Here is a 24787-nt window from a genome sequence, read left to right on the forward strand (position 1 = left end):
TTGACTTTCATGCATGTATCTGTAGTATTGATTTGAGGTTATATTTCGTTGTCGTCATACATCATCAAGCTAGGAATTCTAATAGAAACAGAAGCAGGCCGTGGATGCTGATTTAGTCACCAGACAAGAGAAAGATACGTCAAATTATTAGAAAAGCAAGGCATACATGTAGCTGTAGCCTAGGTACGACTCATATCGATACACAGCTGAAAAGTGCAACTGGTGGGTTTCGCCTTTTGGCGTATCACACCAAAATCGCACGCTGGACACCTCTGCTCTACTTACCCCTCGAATACACAATCACAGCCCAACAAATCCCAACTTCGCCTGAAACGCTCCAATCTGACCGCAAATAAGCTCAAGTGAAGGTTGTTTGACAGTGCGAGGTTCACACCCGAGCTCCGCCTTAAAAGACACCGCCATCGCCACAAGGTGGCTTGTGGGCTTCTCCTCATCCAACCTCTTTTCCCAGATACAACCATCTACGCTGCCCTGCTCCCATTCACATCCTCCTAATCCTTTGGTTACCTCGGAACTACCTCATCTCTTGCTACGGATTCTTATTTTTCTCAAGCCAATGAACGTATCATAATCGTGAAGAAAGCCCACACGCACACCGTCCAAGACAGAGCCGTCATGGCGCGACGGTATGAGATCGCCGAGCTGTTATGGCTGCGAGAATCTCCCCTCGTCGCAAAGCCCTCCGGCCTGCCTCCGATTGAAGAATGGATGTATGTGGCCGCCGCTCTCAATTCCTCAGCTTGTCCCGCACTGTCCACATAAGACTGACCGCACCATCTAGGCCCCAACCAGACCCAACAACGCAGCGCAAGCAACAAACCCCTCGTGACCCTAACAACCCAAATGAAACTGGCACGGGCCGACGGCCCAGCTTCTTCGAAGCGAAACATATCTCCCGAGGATCCAATTCAGGTGGGAATCTCTCCCTTCTGTCGATTATTGGCGTCGTGATCAGTGTGGGTATGGACAAACTTGCTAACCCGACCTGCTTTCAGAGGACATTGTGCTCGGCCCTCCCAAAACTGCGTTCGCTTCATCTCGTATTGGCGGCAAAGGCTCTTTCGACTTGACACCGGAACGGCCAGTTCGGCACCCTGACACGGATGAGAAGAATGACAGATTCAACTTCCGAGATCGATTCTTCAAGGACCGCGATGCCACAGATAAAGATTTTGCTGGGCGAGAGGCGAAGCCAGGGCCACTGAATGGCCGGCGCGGGGAGAGAGAAGACTGGAATGCTGGGCGCCCGCGTCGCACATTTGGTCCAGATGATCAGGAACGCAAGCCGAGACGGAATGGCGAATTCGACCGATGGGAAAATAAGGAAGGCCCTCGGGACGTCAATGCTGAACGAACCCCCCAAAAGGAGGGCAGATTCCCCCCGCGCAAGGACGGACAGACCCCACGATCTAAATATGAAGGAAGCTGGTTCCGCGATGAGAACAACGGCAACAGCAACAACCATGAGGGCGCCGAACTTGACGAGGACAAACCACCGCTGCGCAACCGAGAATGGCGCCAGAACCAAACCCGACATGGCACTGAGCGCGAGTGGAACCGCGGTGCCAAATTTGAAACAGAGCCTGAATGGTTGGATGCCAACGACCGAGACGAGCCACGACGAGCACATACCCAGGAGGACTTTGAGCGCTGGAAGGAGCGTATGAAGGCTGGATCGGGAGCGGCTTCGCAAGGCCCTACACAGGCCGAGGAGAAGAGAGAAGCGAATGCTGAAGCGCAAAAGGCGGAGACTCACCGCACCGATGGTGAGATCTTCAGCAATTCTGGCACTCCTTTCATGTCGGACAATTCTATGGAACGTTTCTTCGGTCTCTTGGGAGACTCGAAACCCCCGCCCCAAGCCCAGGCTCAGGCCCCCGAGGTCAGCACTCCCAACTCCGCCGAGTCCGCCGCCAAGAAGGACCCTTTCCCCTTCCCAGGAAAACCTGGAAAGTCGTCTCGTTTCGCTGGCCTATTCAGCCCTATGCCAGAAAGTCCTGCCAGAGAGCCCGCACCCGAGCCCTACTTCCCCTCTCAGTCGGCCCCGGCACCGGCACCGGCACCAGAGAGCATGCCTTTTCCCTCCCACAGTGCCGACCAAGAAGGGTTCCAGCGCATTTTGCAGATGCTTGGAGGCCAACGATCAGGAAACTCTACGCCTCAGCAGGCTGGTTTTTCCCAGCCGAGACATTCATCGCTGCAGGCGGAGCAACAACGAGCTGCTATGGCCATGTCATCCCCCTCTAGGGAACCCCATAACCAAATGGACTTCATGGGCTCTGGTCCAGAGATTCCTCTGTCTCAAGCTGGTGCCAAGGATCCTCAGTCACTGGAGAGGGCACACTTGCTTCGCTTGATGCAGCAGGTTCGAGTCGGCCCAGCGTCTACTGGCAACCCATCGCAGCAATCTCCCAGTGCTGGTATTGCTCCTCCTCCGGGTCTGATGCCAGAAGGCATGCCACGTCCTCCCCCCGGTCTTCCCGCACAGAAGACCCCAAGCTTCCTCGATGACCCGGCGATTGCGAACATGCAGCGCCCAGATAGCGAGCAGCTTCGCCGCCGACCTGCTAACGGCCCGCCCATGGGCTACTTTGATGACATGCCCTTCCCCCAGGGTAACCAAGGCCCTATGACTCCTGGCGGTCCCATGACCCCCGGTGGCTCGCGGCCTCCGCAAGGTCCACACCAGCCCCCAATGGGTCTGCAGCGACCCCCGGGGCTGGACCATCTGCCTCCTCCGGGGTGGACTGGTCAGCCCGTCCCGCAACAGGGCAACGGACCAAGCCCCATGGGCCCTCCTCCCGGCATTCCCGCCCCTGGCCGTGGCATGAACCCCAACTTCCCACCTGGCATGCTCCCTATGCCTGGTAACGCACCTCCGCTCAACGAGCGCCAAGCCTTCCCCCGTGGCCCGCCTCCCGGCATGATCCCTCCTCCGGGGTATATGAACGGCCCTCCCCCCGGCTTCCCTCCTATGCCACCCAACCCAGAGGCCATGATGGGACTTGGACCTGGTGGCCAGGGACCTTTCGGACCGGGCAACCCAGGCCCGCAAGGCCCTCCTCCTTCGTCCCGACACCTGCTTGAAATGTTCGGCCAGCCCAACGGCGGTGACCCCCGTGGCGGTATGGTCGGCCCAGGCCCATTCAGGTAGACGGTCACGTCTTAGAAACGGATCTTGTTTACATATCCTTACCCATTAACTGCCACATTCGCAATTTATGATTATCCGCGCCAGTTTTTGGAAAGTTGATGTAACCAAATGCTCATGATCTTCGTTTCTCATCTACGCCCACCTAAACACCACAGAACGCACCCCCCATTGAGATATCAGAATACCCTTTTCTTTTCCATGCCACGTTTTTCTCTTCTCTTCTCTGTATTTGCTGATGCCCTTTGGCACACCGATGCCCGTGTCCGATAACTGTTCTCCACCCTCTCCCCCGCGTTTAAGCCTTTGCTGCGTTGGCTTTGGCTACCTTGGTGATTTTCTTTTTCTGCATTTCTTATGGGGGCTTCCCTTTTTTCTTCGGTGTTCTTCAAATTTCCCATAAGGGGTGTGCGTTCTCGCTGTGTTTCTGGTGCTGGCTGTGTGGAATGAATCAATATAACCGTCTCATTGCGGTTAAGGAAATGCCTCGATGGAGCTTTCGGTGGATTGGTTTCTATGATCTATGATCTATGGTCTATGGGGTCTCCGGCCTTGGCTGGTTCTCGGTAGATCTATACCCCGTTTTCCATAGATGACGGTTTAGTCTCGAATCTATCCATTGCTTGGTCGGGATTTTAATCTCTGTAGTGTGATCGTAGGTCGAGTTTAGCTTTCTGCTCTGTTAGCTATCTTATTTGCGTAGTCTGGCCTGGTTCGGGCTAGGTGAGATAGACCCCTATTCAGGCGGGATATGCAGTAGTACTATTGAGGCTAGTGTTAATGTTGACCATTGCTTCTGCAGAATATGTGGAGAAGCTTGGCCTTGCAAATTGCAAGATTCGAGATGGATCTGATGCGTTAAAGCTAAGATTGAGTTAAATCCTTACCGAACCACACCGAGGAATCGCGAACCGCTCCAGATCCTGTGTCAAAAACACATGAGAAGCCCCCAGGCTTTGTTTGCCTTGGCTTTCACTCTCTTATTTGTAGGAATTGGCATCTTTGATAAGAGATGCATGAAAATATATCCATGGATGCTCCTTTGATCTGTAGTTTGCACAGAGTTTGGCAAAATACACAAAGTTTTGCTGGGCAGTTTTACTTAATAACCATTTACGGCCTGTTCCTATTTATCATCACTTGATATTGATGTCTGCTGAGATCAAAATGGTTGATACATGAGGGCTCTGCCATCCACGTGACGAGTTTTGCCCGCATCGGGATATAGAATCACAGAGACTTATGTTGTAGCGATACCCCGGCAGTACATGGTAAATCAAGTTAAAATTGGCAATCAATCCTCTCTCCTTTCTCATGAAGATACATGCTCATCTAGGATATTGTGCTAATTGGCGTGCAAGCTGATGAATTACTCTAAAAAGCTTCAAGGCAATTATACCTAGGTCTGTAAGTAGTATCCTGGGTATTAGGCAATATAGGAAGGGGACATCTAAAGCGTCATCTGTCCTTGATATAAGTAAATCTTTGGTTTAAGGAGAAATAATGATATTTTTGCTTGGTTTGGATCTCTTCGTCGTCGCCTCCCCGACAAAGCACTCGAGGCATCACGTGCACATTGTGCCCTCGATACATCTGATGGCTGACCATTCAAAGCAGTTGAAGATACGTCCATCTGAGCTAAAGTACCTTTCATGATCCTTACCACTGCTCACATGCTAATAACGTCGCGACAACGCAGTCGAACCAAGCGATACATCACCAAATATTTCCATGCAGCGCCATCATTTTTCTTCATTTACTGGCTGTCCAATTTCTGTGCTTCATCATTGACCAAGGGAAAAGATTCCTCTTACGAGGCTCTGTGCTGACCAGCTAAACAGCAAAAATGGACGTGGAAGAGCTCGAGGTCTATCTTGTGGTTGACAAGAATCTTGTAAGCAAACAAAAGATATCCACCCAACTCACAGCTTTGTGGTTCTCCAGCTGACCTCTTCCCTCCGCTTGTTTATGCTCCAGGTTGCAAGTATTCAAACCAACTTTGTGCCCGAAGCTGTGCTACGCTCCACGAAGGCTCCAAAGCGCGATCAGCCATTGAACATGTCGCCCAATCCTCGTGTCAAACGCAAGCTGCACTCGATGACCCTACGCTCTGAGTCGCGTCGAGCTTCCGAAGACGCTCCTGTGTCTTCATCTTCCTCCTTGTCACCTCCCTCCTCATCTCTCATAGCAGATGCTCGACCAATTACGCGTGACAACCCATCCCTAACAGGTAAGTTTTCCATATTCATCCTGGTTTATATCTCGTCCCGAGTGTTGAACAGCGTCTAATCGATCCGATAAAATTAGAGGGCCCTCTATTCCATGAGACAGATAATGAGAGGCTTCCTGGGGCCTTCAACCCTTCACTCTCGATGAATTACGCAAGTCCTGTCCAATTCCCATTCACTCCAGCCAGCACCGGAAATCGGGCTTGGGCAACGCGCCGTCCAGCCAGCTACGACTTCCCCATTTACGAAGAGCCATGCGAGCGACGATCTCCCAGTCCGGTCCACGAAGACGAATACCTGGGCTTCAGTCCCCAGGATGAGGACAAGGAGAACGTATTTGCCACACGCTCTGATCTGAGCTCTTCGGACGATGAGCCCCAACAGTCCCCCATCTTGAACCAGACCGCAACAAGCCACCGCGATGCCTTTGGCATCCCACTAGCCCACCAAATCTCCGACTTCATCGAGAGCAACGACGCCAACCCCGATGCAAATCTTCTCGCCCGTCCTGAACGCCTAGTGCTGCGACCTATCTGGGTTCCAGAGCCAGAGGAGCCTGAAGAAACTGCTGAACTCTACGATGATAGTATTACTCGGACTCAGATTCGGGAGATTGAGGAAGTCGAGGCGCTCTACCAGCGCGGCGATCGAAACCGTGCTCGCAACAACCGTCATGCTGCTTTCCGTCATGGCACGCCCGTTCAGGCTCGGACCAACTTCAATACTGATATTCGTCGGATTCCTGAGCCGCAGCGTCGTGAAGCTCATCGTAGCTCTCTCGATGCGGACGAGGAGGAGCATTGATATGGGATTAATATGATTTCTTGAGCTTGAACCTGCCATTGAGTGATGCCTGTATGTCGGATTCACTCTGATATTAATTTTCCTGTCATTTGTTTCGATTTGCTATCATGCTTTATCCTGTGTATGAGTAATCAGCGCATTTTTAATGTTTGTTTAGAAGCCTTTGCTCTTCCCTGATTTCTTCGGTAGACCTGGTGCATGATTCTCTTCAGATATATCTGTTAGCAACTGCTTTGGCTTCTTTCCCAGCCAATTTTCCAGACTTGAGCGTAGGCAGGTAGAATGACTGAGGTAGCACCGACTTGATATCGACGTAATCTATCAACCTTAAGATCTTCAAAGTTGCCCCTTTCACTGATCAACATACATTATGATAAAGGTGGTAAGTCATCAAAAGTCAAGGGAATTTATGATCCATGTGGATTTGATCTTTCGGGCTGATTCGATGATTTTGACATATTCTATATCCTAGCCACATATGTAAGATTAAACTGTCCGTTGATCTGTTCGGATTACCTTTTATGTTGAAGACAACAGTGTCATGAAGGAATCAGAAATAAGAGATAGCCCAACAAGACACATCAGTCCTGAGATTTCACACAATACCTTCAGAATATCAGACGATATACTGATATCCACCATCGTACCAATACCCTATTCCTACCAGTGTTCTTTGCCGCTCTCGATTTTGCTTAGACTGTCATTGGTATACTTTGATTCTATAACTAGTGAGGGATAAATTGTCTTCATCAGCATTTGCCGTAGCCAAATCTGAGCATAAGTTCGAGTTAATGAGTTAATAACATAATGCAAGAAGCTTCTATTTCTTCAATACTTCTTTTGCACCTTCGATTAAACGTCACTTCACATTAAACCCCACGTTCTATCGAATTTCCTCCTTCCATTTCATATTTCTTGCTTCCTTTACTACTTTCAAAGGTTTCATCTAATTGCCTACAGTGCCTTGGAAACTCTTACCTCAATCAATCTGACGTCTACTCATCACAGTCGTAAGTCCAACACTTTCTCAGCCGGTTCTATTCCCATGAAGTGCTCTTTCATTTCTCTGCACTCGCTCACTTCCTACTCACTTTTTATCTCCCATTTCTTTCCAGCCGGTTTATACTTCTTTTCTCACACTCTTCTTAACCCATCCTCTGACACCTCGTCCTCTTACAACTTTCGTCCTCTTACACCTTCATCCTCCTACACCTCCATGTTCCTACACCTCCATGCTCCTACACCTTCATGTTCCTACAGCTTTATCAACTATCTTCCAAGGTTTTACAACGTTCATCCTTACACCCTTTACTTCAAACTTTTCGAGATCATCTTTCAATTCGAAAACTTGCTCCGACACCTCCTCTTGCTTCGCGATATTGCGCATTACCCAATACCGCTTGACTCATTCATCAATCTTTCCCTTAATATTTTCAACGCTTCCTCTTCCTTTCCCTTTTTTCCCCCACGTATCCTCAAGAGAAGTCTCACCCCGCGCAGCTTTCTCTCTACTTCCACCGACGGTTTTGTACAAGACAAAACCAACCGATCAATTACTCTCTCTCTACGCTGACTTCAGTCGATTCTTTGCCCCGGACCCAACTCACATGTGCTTTTCCCGTGAGATACTCATTGCTCGAGTTTTTAACCTCGATCCTCTTCTCACTCGGGTTTCTTTCTAGGTACCAGCCAAGGTGACCCAATCCCGCCTTTTCATCCGATGGATTCCCAAGACCAAGACCATGATAATGGTGGGTGCAGCCCCCTGTCTGTGAAGCAGGAGCCAGGCGAGCCAGAAAATGGTTAGTACTGCCAAGGATATGTTATGAGCTTGACTAAGACTTCGAATAGCAGTTCCGAATGCAGGAAAACTGCATTGTCCCAAGCCAAACCCTGCTCTGCTGGAGACCATTAGGGCCAACAAAGACCGACCCGAAAGCCGACCAGACAATATTGAGCAGGAGATACCGAGTGAGCAGCAGGAAGAAAAGCCTCATGACAAGCAAAGCTCGTTAAATACTCAAGGTGAGACACCTGGGTTTGACTTACCGGGAATTCAAAACATGGGCGACAACGTGGTCAGCAATGAGGACGGCGATGGGGAAGAAGACGAGGAGCACTGGGAAACAGACAATGGAAAAGGCAGTGGAGAAGACGATAAGCAAAACCGGGAGACGGACATTTCGGAACCTGCACTCAAAGATTGCACCGGCTCGAAAGACAAAGACGAGATGCCCACGCCAAATGAAGACCGGGCATCTAAGCCAGACGAAGAGGAGACATCCAAGCTAGACGAAGGCAAGTCCTCCAAGCCAGACGAAGACGATACCTTCATGCCAGACGAAGACGAGGGTTTCATGCCAAACGGAGACGATACCTCCTTGCCAGACGAAATCGATACCTCCGTGCCAGACGAAGAGGATGGTTCCAAGCATGTCCCCTCCCCGGCAAACAAACTCTGGGATATTGTATTGAGCTAATGATATCAGATACAAAGCTACTCAAATGTGGTTTCTTAGGCTAAAGAACCCCTCTCACGACGACAAAGCTCGATTTGACCTTGCAAAACAGCAAGAAGCCGCGCGAATGTCCCAAATAGAAGAACAAAGGCTCCTTGATGAGGACCTCCAGTTTGAAAAGGAAATGAAAGAGCTCAATCATCTAGTTGACATCGACTCGGAAATGGAATTTCAAGAGGTGTCAACAGACGACGAGCCTCAGGAACGAGCCCCGAAAAAGCCGAGTTCAAAGCCAAAGCCAAAGCAAGCTACAAAGGCTCAGATATCGAAAAAAGAACTTAATAGGGCATCCGATATTGGTCTTCGGCATTTGCTTGCCAAGCATGAGGAACAGCAGATCCAAAATTCGAGTGACAAAAAAGGGATCAAGAGTATCTTACAACATAAGACGAAAAAGTCCCCAAAAAAGACGACAAGGGTATCAAACGATGATATTGAAGGACTTTTCTACCATGATATCGTCGCTAGTGCTAACGCGAATGCTTCGATGGCCGAGCTTCCTGGGTCTGATAAGAAGGACAAGTCAAAGGCCCTAGCAGAAATCATCGCTAGTCTTCCAGTCTCCGATCGAGAAGAAGCCAAATCAGACAAGAAACAATGCATTGAAGCCTCAAGAAGGTTCCAGCCAGCCGCGAAACTCGTGGGAAAGGCCTGGAAGATCAAAGGACTGGAAACGCACTTGTACCACTACCAGGTGAGTAATCACCAGCCTCTCACTATCCCTCAATTCGGGCATATGACTAACAAATGGAGTAGCTCCTTACTGTTGCTTGGATGGTAAATCTCAACTCTTTTTTGGTTGGTCTCTGGTACAGAACGAGCTGACATGTATAGCGTGATCGTGAGAACTCTACTGACGCGCCAAATGGTGGCTTGCTGTGTGACGAGATGGGCTTGGGGAAGACACTCACAGCGATAGGTGAGTATGCCCAATATGGACAATTGTGTCACCGGGAGGGGAGGCTTACTTTTACAGCAAATTTTGTGGAGGGACGTTCTGCAGCCAACTCCGAAGGCCCGACTTTGATCGTGGTCCCCAGGAACCTGGTCACGCACTGGTTTGCCATTCGACCTCAAAGAGAGAGTCTCAAGAAGCTAATCTTCACAGGCTCAATCAACTTACCACGCACTGTGATGGGAAAACGGTCAACCCGGTCGCGTACCATGCCGGTTCGCGAATGCGGGCCAGTGATCTAGGAGCTTGGTTTCAAGACCAGGATGTTGTGTAAGATATACCCTAGCCGGGCTTTTGATTGATTCAAACTTACAAGATCTACAGTGTTACGACATATTACGAAATTTGCAATTCATACCCGACCATGAAGCCACCAGAAGGGCTTAAAACCCCCGAAGGTATCCAAGAATGGTGGCAGCAGTTCTATGTTGAGCATCTCGGGGCATTTCATGAAATTACGTGGCACCGCATTATTCTTGATGGTAACCATTCAACCAGAGATTACAATACCTCTCCAGCTAACGCTTTATATAGAGGCTCACATCATCAAGAATCCGAATTCGAAGACCTCTATTGCAGTCCGGGCCTTAAGTGCGACGTATAAATGGGTCTTGACTGGAACTCCTTTGCACAAGTAAGTCAAAATCCCCACTGAGGCTTAATACTGGATTTCCAAAAACTGATTCTGCTTTAGTTGCATTGAGGAGTTCTATCCTTACTTCGAGTTCATTGGTGTCCCGGCAAGCGTCCCATACGATGCCTTCGCACAAAACTACTGCAACGTTGGTCGTCTCTCACTCGTCTCAGAATAGCTGACATTGACATCAAATTTAGGACGGCCAGTTATCCCATGATAGACTGATCGCCATGCTTCGTCTCGTGCTTCACCGAAAAACCCATGACAGCCGCATGTTCAAATTACCGCTCATACATCTTCCAGGGATTGCTCAGCAAGAAAAGCTTCTTGAGCCTAATTCAGCGGAGAAATATCTCTATGAAAGGATACATCAGTTCTGTATCGATATGATCAATGGTAAGACACAGGTTCCGGCAAAAGAATTGACTGGTGAGCAGCGACTGACACTTTACTAGGCTTGGTTTCAGACAAGGGCAAGCAGTTCAAGTGCTTTCTCACCATGATCCTCAAGCTTAGGATGTTTACAAGTCACATACTCGCTGCCCAGGACATGGTCAAGCGGGTTATTGATCAACCTGGGGTCATCCAGAAATTGAAACACCTCGCGAAGGGGCAAGGAAACTCCCCCTCAGCTAGCACAACTAAGCTTCTTATTGCCATGAAGTCCAAGGTTTCTCTGCCTTGGATGTCTGTTCCCACTCAAGTTGAGGATTCGTTCGATCGACCACGACCTCCGGCAAGCAATATCAACCTCCGAGAAAAGCTGCGGGCAGAACTGGATAGTCTTCATCAACGGAAAAGGTGGAATGAGCGTCTACAGCACAGTGAATGCCCTCGTTGCGGATCCCCACCCGTGGAGTCCGTTGTCCTTACCGCCTGTCTCCATCTCTATTGCGAGCAATGCTTTGACGAGCTTCCTGATGAAGATGGAAATACCGACACAGTCAGTCGGCTTTGCCGCATTTGTCAAATGCCCATCACAGAGGCCAGTTTCTACAAAGATATATCCGACCCAGTTGAACTCCCCAAGCAGCAGTGCACGGCCCAATCTCCTGAAACAACCTTCATGAAAAGGAAGAAATCAACACCCAAGAAGACAGCAAAGGGCAAAGCGAAGCGGCAGCGAAAGAGCCCCAAGGTCGACAAAAGGCCATCAAAGTTGCGCATAATCGACGGCATATCAGATGAGGAACCGGATGACTCAAGCGAAGACGAAATGGATCTCAAGTCCGATTGGATTCGCTACATTGGCTATCAGATGCCTAGCACAAAGCTTGACGCAATCAAGGATCTGGTCGACAAGTGGGTGAAAGAGGACAAAAAGGTCAAAATTGTGATCTTCACACAGTTTCTGGCATCGGTAACCCTCATCGAGTATTTGTGCCAGACAAATGCATGGGGATATACAAAGGCAAGAATCTGGAGCATTATCTGCCAGTCATCACTAACATTGTTTTCCTACATAGATGTCCGGAAAGATGTCCTTTTCGTCGCGAGAAGATCAGGTCAAAGATTTCCGAGATGATGAGGATATACATGTCCTCATCTCTTCCCTGAGAACTGGTGGAGTTGGCCTCGATCTCTCTATGGCAAACAAGTGCATCATGGTCGACTTGTGGTGGAATGAAGCTATACAAGACCAGGCAAGTCATGAAAGATGAGCTCGAAGCGTTGATATACTAACTCTACTCAAAAAGAGGCATACTGTCGTCTCTACCGTATCGGCCAAGTTCGCGAAGTTGAGTATGTCAAGCTGATCACGAAAGGCACCATTGATGAGCTTCTCTTTGATATTCAGAGGAGAAAGACCAAGAAAATCAACACGGTAATGAGTCAGAGGGCTCTCACGGGGACTAACTCTATGATGGAGTTACTTTCCATGTTTGGACAGGTGACCGAGACCCCAGGTGGTGCCTTTCGAATCTCAGCTTTCAATCCGGAAGAGAAAGCCAGATTCTGGGAGCCCATTCGCAAACGGAACGACACGATCTGAACGGCAGAAGAGTCATGAAGGGGGAATGAACCGTTGAGAAAATTATTGAAAAAGAGCAGAAAGTGAAAAAGAGTGGGATGAGGGGAGAAGAGCAGGGGAGCAGGGGAGTAATTGGGGGTTGGCATTCAGTTTGCTATTTGCTATTCAGTTCGTATGGTGGACGGGGAAAGGATGTGACATTCGACCAACTCCAGTCGCTCATTATGGCTATGCAAAGCCACTCGATATTAGAATGTCACCTGATGGAAAGTACATAGGACACTCATTTATTTTAGCTAGAAACACGCTCGTTGATACCCACACGCTGATACATCAGGTCCGCTCTATATAGCACCGATTTTTGGTTATTTCCTGCCCCTACAGCAAAGGGAAGATCTGGCTGCTATAATAGCTGTGAACGATAGAAAGGGTCCAATGTATATGTACTTTGCACTAGACATGAGATATGAATAAATGTTACATTGCGAATATTTAAGCGCAGTAAACAAATCCCGTAACTTGAACAAGTTCGAGGCACACCGTAGATGAGAAGAAGAAATAAAAACCGCTGACGATAGCGCCTTGAATGCTCGGTACCAGACCAGACCAATAAAAGACAGACAAGGAAAAGAATGGTATCACAGAAGCGGAATGAGACAGCAGGACACAGGAGACAGGGTCTAATAAAAGAGAGAAGATGATTCAAAAATTACTTGAAGAAACGATATTTCTTGTCTTTCTTTTCTTTCTTTTCCTTTTCTTTGTCTTTCCTGTTTCCGCCGCCGGATGGTACAGGGCTGCTTCCATTCGAGTTGATGGACATACCAGCCATCAGCGCTTCTGGTGGAGCGGGAGGGTTCAGGTGCGCTGTGGGCACGGGCTTCTTCTTCTGTTGCGGCGGGGGAGTAGGAGTTGGGGGTTTCTCGCGCTCGAAGAGGTGGGCCGGAGCGGTGGGTTTGGGTCGCTCCATTGGGAGATCGAGACGGCGTCTGTCGACGCTGAGATCACCCACTTGGCGTAGGAAGAGGCCGGGGCTCAGCATATGCGTTGTGACGAGGAAGACATCCCTATTGTATGTCGAGGAGATCTCGTGGCAGGCGCGTGACTCGCCGTAGGTGGCGCCGCCGGCCATGAAGACGATGATGCGCTGACGAGGTTGGTCGACGGATCTTGTGCGTGCCCAGGTTGGCTTTGCACTGCGCAGAGATGCCTGTTGGGACATCATTTCTTGTGCTGCTAAGGCGCTATCGGTCTCGGTATGCGGCCGCGTGAAGGGGAACACGGTTGGGTCTAGGGTGCCGCGGATCTGATCTTCGAGCATCAGCTTGATAGCCAGATCATATCGACTCAGGCTGAGCTCCTCCGATTCGGGGACTGGGTTTCGTCGGCTAAAGAGAGGTTGCACTGGTGGCTTTTCGTCGCGGAGAGGCTTTTCCACTCGCACGCCAAGGAGTTCGAGGTTGGCAATGACGTTTCCGTCCTGTGGCGGGAGTCCCGCATGTGCCATGAGTTTGCGGATGTCACCACCAAGAAGTCCACCGCGGTAGATGATATACAGGAGCAGTAGGCGGAGTCGGTCTGGGGGCACGACTGAGTCGTCGTCCAGGAGCTGTACGAGTTGCGCTGCCAGATTCTTTGCCTTTTTGTAGTTTTCATCGAGGCCGGTAGCAAAAGACTGTTGGATGGAGCTCACTTCCAAAAGCTTGCGATCTTGGAAGTACTTCATACACTCTTGCGCCATGTTGAGATGCAAGGTATAGGCATTCTTTCCTTCTTGGAACTCTGTAAGTCCCGCCAACATTTCCTTGATGGTGTTTACGTTGTGCTTGTCGTTACTGCAACCCACGTTAGTAGTCTCATTCGCATGACGCCGGGTGATTCAAACTCACTCATCAGCGAATTGCGGGTTTGCTGCTCGGAACTTCGCAAAATCCTCACCCAATTTCCCAAGCACATCCTTCATATGCATGTGGCGGTAATCCACCCAGACACGGTCTTCCTCTCCAATTTCCATCTCCTTTACTTCCTCGTTCTTAGAGCCCTCGTTGACAACTGTCTTGTAAGTGACCTTGTCTCCATCTTTGATGGGCAGCAGGTCATGAACCATGGCTTGATATGTGAACTCATGCAGGAGAGGCGCGAAAAGGTCCATAGAGCGGTCCACTACAATGAGTACTCCCCGAGGCCGGTTTGTTTGGGGTGGGAAATCGCGTTGGAATTGCGCGAATTGATCCATTTCAGTTTGGATAAAACGAGCCAGGTGGGAGCACATAACACCAGCTTCGTGAGTAGGAGACCGTGGTCGATAGTATCGAATGATAGGGTATTCACCCAGCGAAGCGCAAAGCGAGACGATCTTGGTACAAGTCAGTGCGGGCTCAACTGCTTTATTCCAATCCTCCTACCTTTTGAGCCAGATCCTCCAAGTGACGTCGGATCAGATTGTTACAACCGGGGTGAAACAGGACCGGGAAGCTCCAAGGATCCCTGAATGTGATGAGGCGTGATTCTCGGGGGTAGAAATTGATGTTCATGACGTGGAACTCCGCGATGCGCTCGCGCGCCATTTGGGATCGTTCAATACGAGCCCTCTGCTGCGGATCGAGGACTGTAAGCTGCGTCAGCTATACCACAACGCGGAAACCTCGGCTGGGTGGCCCACTGACATGATGTCCACACCAAGAACGCTTTCCTGTATCGCCCAACCTCAAAGTCTGCCATCAGGCAATCCACGACGTATGACTCCGGCGACAAGATGTACAGCGCGTCCATGTCGGCATTGGACGGCCGCCGGTGCTCAATCTGCTCGATGTCTGCGGGTGGCGGTTTGTTTAGCGGAACTGTGCTTCGGTGTCAAGACACGACGTGTGCTCACTGGAGACATTGAGATTTAGAATCTCCTCTTCCTTTACAGCACCATGGACCAATTTCTTGCTGGTCTCATCAACTACCAGGACTTTCCACTGTAAAGGAGACGCTTCCGTCAGTCTCCGCGGTAGAGGGGTCAATAGGAGGGGTCGAGCTCACGTCGTGGCCGCCGGCGTTGCGGATCGTGTTGAGTATAACTAAAGGAGTACAAGGTCAGCTAGGGCTGTGGCAAGAGGCATGAGTAGGGTAGGCCTACTGTCGCGTTGGATGTTAATTATCGAGGTGCCCATACTGGCGGGCCACAACTTGGGGCTTCAGAACAAGGCTGTAGAAGTAGAGAATAGCAAAATGAGACGAATCCTGGCGAAGCTGCAGGCCAGAGACCAAGATGAGAGAGGTCCAAGGTGGCCGTCTGAGGTAAATGAAGGAGACGGGGTTCCCCACCATTTGAGCTTCGCAAGGATGTGGATCTCCGTCGATAAGCAACTTTTTTGCTTTCTTCAACCACCCCGAAACACCAGCGCGTTCCCTTTATTTCTTCATTGTCGCACTCAGTCTCTTCGTTTCTTTGACTGGAACTGAAATCCCAGGAATGCAGCCATGGACCGGAGGTAGTTCCTTGTTCTGCGCTTTGCGGCCCTTGACTCGACCTGCTGTACGATCATTCACAACCACTTCCGTCCTTCAGCGATCAAAGAAATCAAGGAAGCCCGATCCTCAACATGGACACCCAGTGGCAGTTGGGAAATCTCACAAGGTTTGTTCTCTTCCGTCCCATACTATAGCTCAATTCTGATCCATCGCCTACCTAGTCACTTTTCGGCCAACCCGTAGGAGCAGCCGTTCGACAAGATATTGCAGCCGCAAAGGGATTCGCACAAGTGGTGGAAACAGCGCTACGTGATCTACAGCACAAGCTGAAACAAACAGGAGATTCACAGGAGGGGTGGGCCCAATTCGAGCGTCAGATCCTAACCGCGTGCAAAGCGGATGATTCCAAGTCGAAAAATACCTGGGGTCCACTTCGGTCTACAAAGGTAGCGCTGCAGAAGGCATACCTCGCCTCTGGGGCACATGGTCTGCGGGATGAGTTGCAATACATGCTTTACGCAGACAACCTCACTGCCAAGTTTTCGACACCCCTCTTGGAAGCGCAAAAACAAGTGACCGACCTTCGATACCCAGCCGAATGGTATCCGCGCGCACGATCGATCCAACGAACAATCCACCTCCACGTTGGGCCGACAAATTCCGGAAAGACATATCATGCTCTTCAACGGCTGAGAAACAGTAAAAATGGCTTTTACGCAGGGCCATTGAGATTGCTCGCACAAGAAGTATACCATCGGTTCCAGTCAGAAGGAATTCCGACTAGTCTTGTTACTGGAGACGACGTGAAGATTCCCGAGAACGATGTAGTACCGCGCATTGTGAGCAACACGGTAGAGATGGTCAGTCTAGGCCAGAACTACGATGTTGGCGTTATCGATGAGATCCAGATGATCGCCAATTCCACCCGTGGATGGGCGTGGACTCGGGCTTTCCTGGGATGCCAGGCCGAAGAACTGCACGTGTGTGGTGAGACCCGTGCAGTGCCATTGATTCGGGAGCTTTGTGCGCTCACTGGAGATCTTTTGGAAATCCACCGCTATGATCGTCTGAACGGTCTGGAAGTGATGCCACGCAGTCTGAAAGGTAACCTGCATAACCTTCAGAAGGGTGACTGTGTTGTCGTCTTCTCCCGAAAGGGTATCCACGCCATGAAAGCGAACATTGAGAAGACCACTGGAAGACGCGCAGCTATCGTCTATGGTGGTCTGCCAGCAGAGATTCGGACGCAGCAGGCGAACTTATTCAACGACCCGGACAATGATTATGATTTCCTCGTGGCAAGTGATGCCATTGGTATGGGTCTTAACTTGTGAGCTCCTCCCTTGATTTGAATTATGTTCCATACTGACCCACTGTAGGAGCTGCAAGCGTATTATTTTCGACACCCTCGTCAAGCGTACTCCGACTGGCCTTCAACGGCTTACCGTGCCTGAGATCAAACAGATTGGCGGACGTGCTGGTAGATACCGCCCAGCCAATGCCAAAGAAGGAAGTGATGACGGAGCCAATGTGGGATATATCACTTGCATTGAAGAAGTCGATCTTCCATATATTCAACAAGCCCTAAAATTGGAGCCTCCGCCATTGAGTGCGGCTGGAATTCTCCCTGCAGATACCGTCTTCCAGAAGCTCGCTGCTTACTTCCCGACTGGTATCCCTTTCGAATATCTAATCAAGCGAGTCTTGGAACTTTCTCAAGTCAGCCCTTTGTTTTTCATGTGCGACCCCAAAGGTCAACTGGAGAACGCTGAAATCATCGACACGGTGAGAGGACTGCAGATCGAGGACCAGCTGAAATTCATGGCTTCTCCAATGGACCACAAAGATGACAGCTCGCGAGATGTCACGGGTGCCTTTGCGGACTGCGTGTCTAATAATGAGAGTGGACGACTGTTGGATATTCCCCATCTCAACCTGGAAATCATTGAACAGCCTGTTTCCGGAAGCAACGAGTATTTGCGTGAGCTGGAGAGTCTCCACAAGGCCCTCATTCTGTACCTGTGGTTGAGTTTCCGATTCGGTGGTGTCTTCACTGATCGAACTCTCGCCAGTCATGTCAAGGAACTTGTCGAGGAGCGCATGGTTCGTGCATTGACTGAATTCTCCGCCAACAAGAAGATCCGGAAGGGTGCTTCCCTGAAGCGACAGATTGCGCTGCAGAAGCAGTTGCTGGAACAGGAACGTCTTGGTGTTAACAAGGACTGGCTCTCCCGTCCCAGCGGTGAAGGAGAGGACGTTCAATTTAATCTGCCCCAAGAGGATGCTTCGGAGACCGCATCCCCCGACGAGGAGAGCACCTCGGGTATGCAAGACTTGCCGACTGAGAGTGAATCTCACAAGGAGTGAGGAGCATAGTTGTAACAACAGACATGTATATTAGATGTACAAAAGCTTTCTCCTGCAAACAGAAGAATTTACTAACCAAACCTGAGGCAATTGTTGGCATGCGCCACAAATGTCTGACATGCCCCAACTGGGACTACTGCTCTGACTGCGTCGTGGATGCTGTTACGAACCACTCTGGCCACCAATTCATACCTTTCTACAATATCTTTTGTGGTGACCAATGAAGAAGATGGCAATACGTTTGACACGCATGGTCTATTCAATTGTCGACACGATTAGGAACAAAGGGAAGGCATGAAATGCAGGCCGTCGAAATGCCGACGCGACACGCAGAGAGGACATGCCCGTCTTATAGTACAAGCAGACATAGGATTACTTCTTCGCATATTCATCATTCAGTACACAGCCCATCCCCCGCTTGCACTAATCGTCTGCCCTGTAACCCACCTACTCTCCTTGCTTGCCAGCCACGCCACAATGTCCGCCACTTCCTCCGTAGTTCCGACACGATGCTCTATCGGCGTCGCCTTCTTCTGTGCCTCCACCAGCTCCCGCGGGATGTTATCTAGCATCTGAGATTGGACAGGCCCAGGGCTGACGGCGTTAACTGTCGTGCCATTGTGTCCGAGTTCGGCAGCCCAGCACCTCGTCAGCCCCTCGATCGCCGCTTTCGACGAACAGTATACAGAGAGGTTTGCGAACGCCGCTCGAGCGCCTACCGACGAGAGATTGATGATGCGGCCATTGGTCGCCAGGTAGGGTAAGACGGCCTGAGTCATGAGCAGCGTCCCGCGGACATTCACATCGTATACCGAGGCGAAATCCCCGGGTGTGATGTCGCCTAAGGACTTTGCAAGTTCCACACCTGCGTTATTGACGAGGATATGGATCTTCTCCTCCTTCCCGTTCGCTCGGAGCCAGTTGATAGCTGTATCTACGATGGTACTCGGGGTCTGGCAGTCGCCGAGATCACCGCGGATGCAGAGGGCCATGGGATGGTGAGGGAGAGAGGTGATTCTCTCGGCGATACCTTGGGTTAAGTGTTCGCTGCTAGGAGCGGAGTATATGAGTATGACCTGGAGGTCTGTTAGGCTCGGATAGTAAGTTGGGAAGATTCAAGATGGGAAAGAGCTTACATCTGCCCCACGTCGTCCGAGTTCGATTGCGATTCCTGCGCCGATACCTCGAGAACCCCCTGTTACGATAGCTGTGCTACGCTGAAGAGGGAGATGAGAAGACTCGATGGTAGACATGACGGTTCAAGGACAGATAGTCAAAGAGGCATAGTTTTTGGACCACTTTTGAATGAAAGAGGTTTATAAAGAGTAGAAAGTCAAACAATCGGATTTAACCTTGTTTTCGGCGATAATTTTAAATCCGACAATGTTTCTTTTTAACCTTTACGTGACTTTGGTAACGATGAATAGTTAGCATTTTCCTTCCGCAACTTCATCATAGCCAACGTCAGCATCTCTTCCGTGCGCTAGGCGTCAAAATAGGCGTGGCAATAAACTCGCTAGGCACATTTTACGTTCATCACCTACTGGAGTGACTATTTCGGGTTTTTGCTAGTCATAAACTCTTGAGGCCGTAGTTTCTAAAGCGAATCTCCAATATAATAGACCAAATGTATACTACTGCGGATTCCAAGAAGGAGTATGTTTTTCTATAAGAGTTTCTTGACTACGTCTCTTAAGTTCATCTCAATTTTTCACACAGAATATTGGAAACTGCAGCCCAACACCATCACTTTTAGCGTGACTCCTCCGTCGACATATACTATAAAGTCTTGGCGCTCTTCGCTCTTATCTTATCGGTGGCAAGTTCGGCCGCACTAATTTTCCGCGCTCTTGAAGATCCAACTGCGACAGCTTCGCACCCAAGAGCAGTGCAGTGTTTTGCGCACTCGCTATTTGAACGCTTGGTCTACCGGTACAGTCTCCGAACCTCTTTCGGATTGCCATCTCTTGCATCGAGCACCACCATGGACGACCTCGAGTCTCTGGAGCTGTTGTCGCTCGTGTCGCGAGTGACAAATGAGCTCCAGAACTACCTAGGTATCAACGACAAGACCCTCGCCGAATTCGTCATTAATCAGCATTTACAATTCAATGGCTCCTTCCCCGATTTCAAGAAGTCCCTCGACGAGATAGGCGCCGAATTCCCGCAGAGTCTCATGGAGAGTATCGACCGTCTGGTACTCACCATGCATCCCAAGTACAAGGGAAAGAAAGCGGAAAATGGCACTGGAGATGCTGAAGGAAATGACGACATGGACCTGTTGGACGCCTTGGAGAAGAAGTCTCGCGTGTTTAAGGGCCTTGCGGTCCCCGATACCGAGAAACGATGGGAGGAAGAGGATTACACCGATCGCCTAGCGGCAGATGAGGCCGATGCCCAGGCAGGCGCAATGGACGACACATTTGCGATGCTTGAGGGGTTGGCTGGGAAAGCGAAGCAGGACACGTCGCGTGCAACAAGAGACGACCGCGACAGCAAGAAACGGAGCCGCAGCCCCGAGTATAACGACCGTGGGCGGCGGAGAGACAAATATCGTTCGCGATCAAGGTCACGAAGTGCCCAGCGACACGGCAAAAACGACGACTACCTGGATGAGTTTGGCAGATCGATTGGCAAATATGGCAGCAGGGATGACCGGCGGAATGGTCGCAGTGACCGTCGGAGACGTGACCGCGAGGGCGATGATGACTTCCGCCGTGCCCCTCCAGTCGAGCTGGATGATCATCCGGTACTCTACAAGGTCTACGATGGAGTCGTCACGGGCGTGAAAGACTTTGGTGCTTTTGTGAACTTGCAAGGCGTCAAGGGGAAGGTGGACGGTCTTGTTCACGTTTCTGCCATGCAAGAAGGAGTGCGAGTGAACCATCCTTCAGATCTGGTCTCGCGTGGACAACCAGTGAAGGTCAAAGTCGCAAACATTCAAGGCACCCGTATTGGACTATCCATGAAGGAAGTGGACCAGGCGACAGGCATGGATCTTGTCCCCCAGAAGCGCCTTGCTTCGGGTGCCAACATGGAACGTCTCGATGGTACATCAGCAAATGACCGATACGGCAATCTCAGTTCTGATGTGCCTATCGTTGAAGAGTCTGGTAGTCGGCCGATGAGAAACCGCAAGCGTATGACTTCGCCAGAGAGATGGGAGATCAGGCAATTAATCGCCTCTGGTGTTGCCTCTGCGGCAGACTACCCCGACATTGACGAGGAATATAACGCAACCCTCACTGGCGAAGGCACCTTCGAAGAGGAAGAAGATGTCGACATCGAAGTCAGGGACGAGGAGCCTCCTTTCTTGGCTGGCCAAACGAAGCAATCCCTCGAACTCTCTCCTATCCGTGTTGTTAAGGCGCCTGATGGATCAATGAACCGTTCCGCGATGGCAGGAACTAACCTTGCTAAGGAGAGACGTGAATTGAAACAGCAAGAAGCGCAGGACAAGGCGGCCGAGCGGGCAGCCGATGTCGACCTCAACGCACAATGGCAGGATCCCATGGTTGCACCAGAGGAGCGGAAGTTTGCCGCCGATTTGCGAAGTGCCCAGCAACCCAAGCAGGACGAGGCAGTGCCGGAGTGGAAGAGGGTGACGATGGGCAAGAACGCGACATTCGGAATACGAACCACCATGTCCATCAAACAACAACGGGAGAGTCTGCCCGTATACAAGTTCCGCAAGCAGTTGCTAGATGCAGTCAAGGACAACCAGTTGATGATTGTTGTGGGAGATACAGGCTCTGGAAAAACCACACAATTGACACAGTACCTTGCTGAGGGCGGCTGGGCAAACAATGGTATCATTGGTTGCACTCAGCCTCGCCGTGTTGCTGCCATGTCCGTGGCCAAGCGTGTGGCCGAGGAAGTGGGCTGCAAGCTCGGAGCAGAGGTTGGATACACAATCCGTTTCGAGGACTGCACTAGCCCGGACACCAAGATCAAGTACATGACCGACGGAATGCTCCAGAGAGAAATTCTTTTGGACCCTGATCTCAAGAAATATTCCGTCATCATGCTTGACGAGGCTCACGAGCGAACTATCGCGACTGATATCCTGTTCGGATTGTTGAAAAAGACAATCAAACGCAGATCCGATCTTAGACTAATCATCACATCTGCCACTCTGGATGCTGAGAAATTTTCCGAATACTTCCATGGCTGTCCCATCTTCTCGATTCCCGGCCGAACTTTCCCCGTCGAAGTCATGTATTCCAAAGAGCCCGAGTCGGACTATTTGGATGCTGCTCTTATCACTGTCATGCAAATTCACTTGACAGAACCCCAGGGAGACATTCTGCTTTTCTTAACGGGACAAGAAGAAATCGATACAGCATGTGAGATCCTGTTTGAGCGTATGAAAGCTCTAGGTTCTACTGTTCCCGAATTGGTCATCTTGCCTGTCTATTCTGCACTTCCCAGTGAGATGCAGAGTAGGATTTTCGATCCTGCGCCACCAGGTGGCCGAAAGGTTGTTATTGCAACCAACATCGCAGAAACCTCTATCACTATTGATCAGATTTACTACGTCATTGATCCCGGATTCGTGAAGCAGAATGCCTACGACCCGAAGCTCGGTATGGATTCTCTTGTCGTGACTCCAATTTCACAGGCCCAAGCCAAGCAACGAGCTGGTCGTGCCGGACGAACTGGGCCAGGAAAGTGTTTCCGACTGTACACCGAGGCCGCTTACCAGTCCGAAATGCTTCCCACCACCATCCCTGAAATCCAGCGTCAGAACCTCTCACATACTATTCTCATGCTTAAGGCCATGGGAATCAACGATCTTCTCCACTTCGACTTCATGGACCCCCCTCCTACCAACACCATGTTGACAGCACTCGAAGAGCTATATGCATTGTCAGCCCTGGATGACGAAGGTCTCTTGACTCGACTTGGACGCAAGATGGCCGATTTCCCCATGGAGCCTGCGCTTGCAAAGGTGCTCATCGCGTCTGTGGACTCAGGCTGCTCCGAGGAAATGCTCAGCATTGTTGCTATGCTGTCTATCCAATCAGTCTTCTACCGTCCAAAGGAGAAGCAGCAACAGGCCGACCAGAAGAAGTCCAAATTCCACGATCCACACGGCGATCACCTCACCCTGCTGAATGTCTACAACGGCTGGAAGAACTCAAACTTCAACAACGCCTGGTGCTTCGAGAACTTCATCCAAGCACGACAGATTCGTCGCGCCCAAGATGTCCGCCAGCAACTCCTGGGTATTATGAACCGCTACAAGCACAGAATTGTATCCTGTGGCCGTGATACCATGAAAGTACGACAATCCCTATGCACCGGCTTCTTCCGCAACGCAGCCCGCAAAGATCCCCAGGAAGGATACAAGACCCTGGTCGAGGGCACACCCGTGTACATGCATCCCAGCTCAGCTATGTTCGGCAAACCCTCCGAGCACGTCATCTACCACACCCTGGTCCTCACAACCAAGGAGTACATGCACTGCACGACAGCCATCGAACCAAAGTGGCTTGTGGAGGCGGCCCCGACTTTCTTCAAGGTTGCGCCCACAGATCGGTTGTCGAAGCGCAAGAAGGCAGAGCGTATCCAGCCTTTGCACAACCGCTTTGCTGGCGAAGACGATTGGCGTTTGTCCGCGCAAAAGCGCCAGGGCAGAGGTGGCGGTGGTGGTACTTGGGGTTGATTTTGAATTTCTTAAAGATACCAGCTTTGGTTGCGGTTGTGCTTTTTTTTCTTTGCGTCATGTCATATTCATATATCTCTATGTACCATTTTACCTTTGCATGAAACAAAAGATGGCTTGAAGTTATTTTCTTTTTTTGGATTGTGGTCTATTGTATCAAATAATATGATTGTAGATGGATCAGCGAAGCCAATATCTGCGCCTTTGCTAACAATCAATGACTAGAAATGGACAAGTTTGCGTTAATGTTGCTTGGCTTCGGAGTGGACCACTGTTTTAAATACTTGGTAAGAGGCGCTGCATATAGCTGTTTCTCTCGTAGGGCCATTATTTTGGATTTGGTAAAGGTCTATGTTTATGTTGCTTTAGAGATCTCAACCCAGTTTCGGAGCAAGTATATCATTTCATATATTTCTTTTCAAGCTCCTTTTTCATCTCTTTTCTCATCTCTTTTCTCATCTCTTTTTTTGCCGTTTTTTTCACACTTTTTCGAGTGCCCCAAACTATAGTGGTTTAAAATAGTGATTTAATCTTATAACGCTTTCTCTTCTTGGCGTCTCTCCTAAGCCACCTGAGTCCGAATCACACAGCCCTATGCAAGACAGTAGCGGCGAGATGGTCATTATTCACCACAGATTACTCCAACCGCCCCACGCCGTCCCGAAATGTCACATTTGAAGAGCCTTTGCCTTCGCCAACTATCTTCGGCAGTTAGCCGTTCGCTCCAACACGGGACTCACCAGTACCCTCGGATAAATCCAATTGATCGACTACATCGTATACTGTGAAGTACTCGGATACGCCGTACGAGTCCGAGCTCGCATCATGGTGAGTCCTTGTGGTGCCGTTTGTTGTTAATCAACATGCCGCTATTACTTGTCTTGGAAGTATAATAAAACAGTGAAGTGAATCAACCTGACATATCAAGACTCCTTAACAACGAATATATGAATATACATCTAGTCGAATCCAGTACCTTATAAGTACATTAAATCTAAAAATTGCA

At 50.0% G+C, this 24787-nt stretch overlaps 7 protein-coding genes across 7 annotated transcripts; 5 read left to right on the forward strand and 2 right to left on the reverse strand.

The window, feature by feature from the left end:
- Positions 1–636: 636 nt before the first annotated feature.
- PENARI_c009G01694 (uncharacterized protein) lies at positions 637–3175 on the forward strand (the record flags this gene model as incomplete). The annotated part of the gene is made up of 3 exons (XM_022631756.1): positions 637–731; positions 803–981; positions 1017–3175. 3 exons carry the CDS (start codon positions 637–639, stop codon positions 3173–3175), a joined length of 2433 nt encoding a protein of 810 aa, XP_022488305.1.
- A 1843-nt stretch (positions 3176–5018) lies between these two features.
- Positions 5019–6204, forward strand: PENARI_c009G10648 (uncharacterized protein; the record flags this gene model as incomplete). The annotated part of the gene is made up of 3 exons (XM_022632028.1): positions 5019–5066; positions 5150–5402; positions 5480–6204. 3 exons carry the CDS (start codon positions 5019–5021, stop codon positions 6202–6204), a joined length of 1026 nt encoding a protein of 341 aa, XP_022488098.1.
- Positions 6205–7924: 1720 nt separating this feature from the next.
- Positions 7925–12308, forward strand: PENARI_c009G12127 (putative SNF2 family helicase; the record flags this gene model as incomplete). Its single annotated transcript, XM_022632070.1, has 14 exons — positions 7925–8006; positions 8056–8672; positions 8731–9417; positions 9480–9500; positions 9558–9642; positions 9700–9781; positions 9832–9948; positions 10003–10160; positions 10213–10312; positions 10373–10460; positions 10513–10711; positions 10771–11675; positions 11782–11922; positions 12015–12308. The coding sequence occupies 14 exons, from the start codon at positions 7925–7927 to the stop codon at positions 12306–12308; spliced, it is 3576 nt and encodes a 1191-aa protein (XP_022488357.1).
- A 688-nt stretch (positions 12309–12996) lies between these two features.
- On the reverse strand, positions 12997–15445 carry PENARI_c009G07151 (Sec1 family protein; the record flags this gene model as incomplete). The annotated part of the gene is made up of 7 exons (XM_022631913.1): positions 12997–14122; positions 14177–14643; positions 14693–14895; positions 14954–15100; positions 15163–15250; positions 15315–15352; positions 15412–15445. 7 exons carry the CDS (start codon positions 15443–15445, stop codon positions 12997–12999), a joined length of 2103 nt encoding a protein of 700 aa, XP_022488308.1.
- A 302-nt stretch (positions 15446–15747) lies between these two features.
- Positions 15748–18113, forward strand: PENARI_c009G04808 (ATP-dependent RNA helicase SUV3; the record flags this gene model as incomplete). The annotated part of the gene is made up of 3 exons (XM_022631846.1): positions 15748–15912; positions 15968–17076; positions 17126–18113. 3 exons carry the CDS (start codon positions 15748–15750, stop codon positions 18111–18113), a joined length of 2262 nt encoding a protein of 753 aa, XP_022488292.1.
- A 395-nt stretch (positions 18114–18508) lies between these two features.
- Positions 18509–19366, reverse strand: PENARI_c009G05540 (SDR family NAD(P)-dependent oxidoreductase; the record flags this gene model as incomplete). The annotated part of the gene is made up of 2 exons (XM_022631865.1): positions 18509–19189; positions 19250–19366. 2 exons carry the CDS (start codon positions 19364–19366, stop codon positions 18509–18511), a joined length of 798 nt encoding a protein of 265 aa, XP_022488353.1.
- A 731-nt stretch (positions 19367–20097) lies between these two features.
- PENARI_c009G10344 (uncharacterized protein) lies at positions 20098–23781 on the forward strand (the record flags this gene model as incomplete). The annotated part of the gene is made up of 1 exon (XM_022632018.1): positions 20098–23781. One exon carries the CDS (start codon positions 20098–20100, stop codon positions 23779–23781), a length of 3684 nt encoding a protein of 1227 aa, XP_022488332.1.
- Between the last annotated feature and the right edge of the window lie 1006 nt (positions 23782–24787).

Source organism: Penicillium arizonense, assembly GCF_001773325.1.
Source record: "Penicillium arizonense strain CBS 141311 chromosome Unknown PENARI_contig009, whole genome shotgun sequence".
Taxonomy (NCBI): Eukaryota; Fungi; Ascomycota; class Eurotiomycetes; order Eurotiales; family Aspergillaceae; genus Penicillium; species Penicillium arizonense.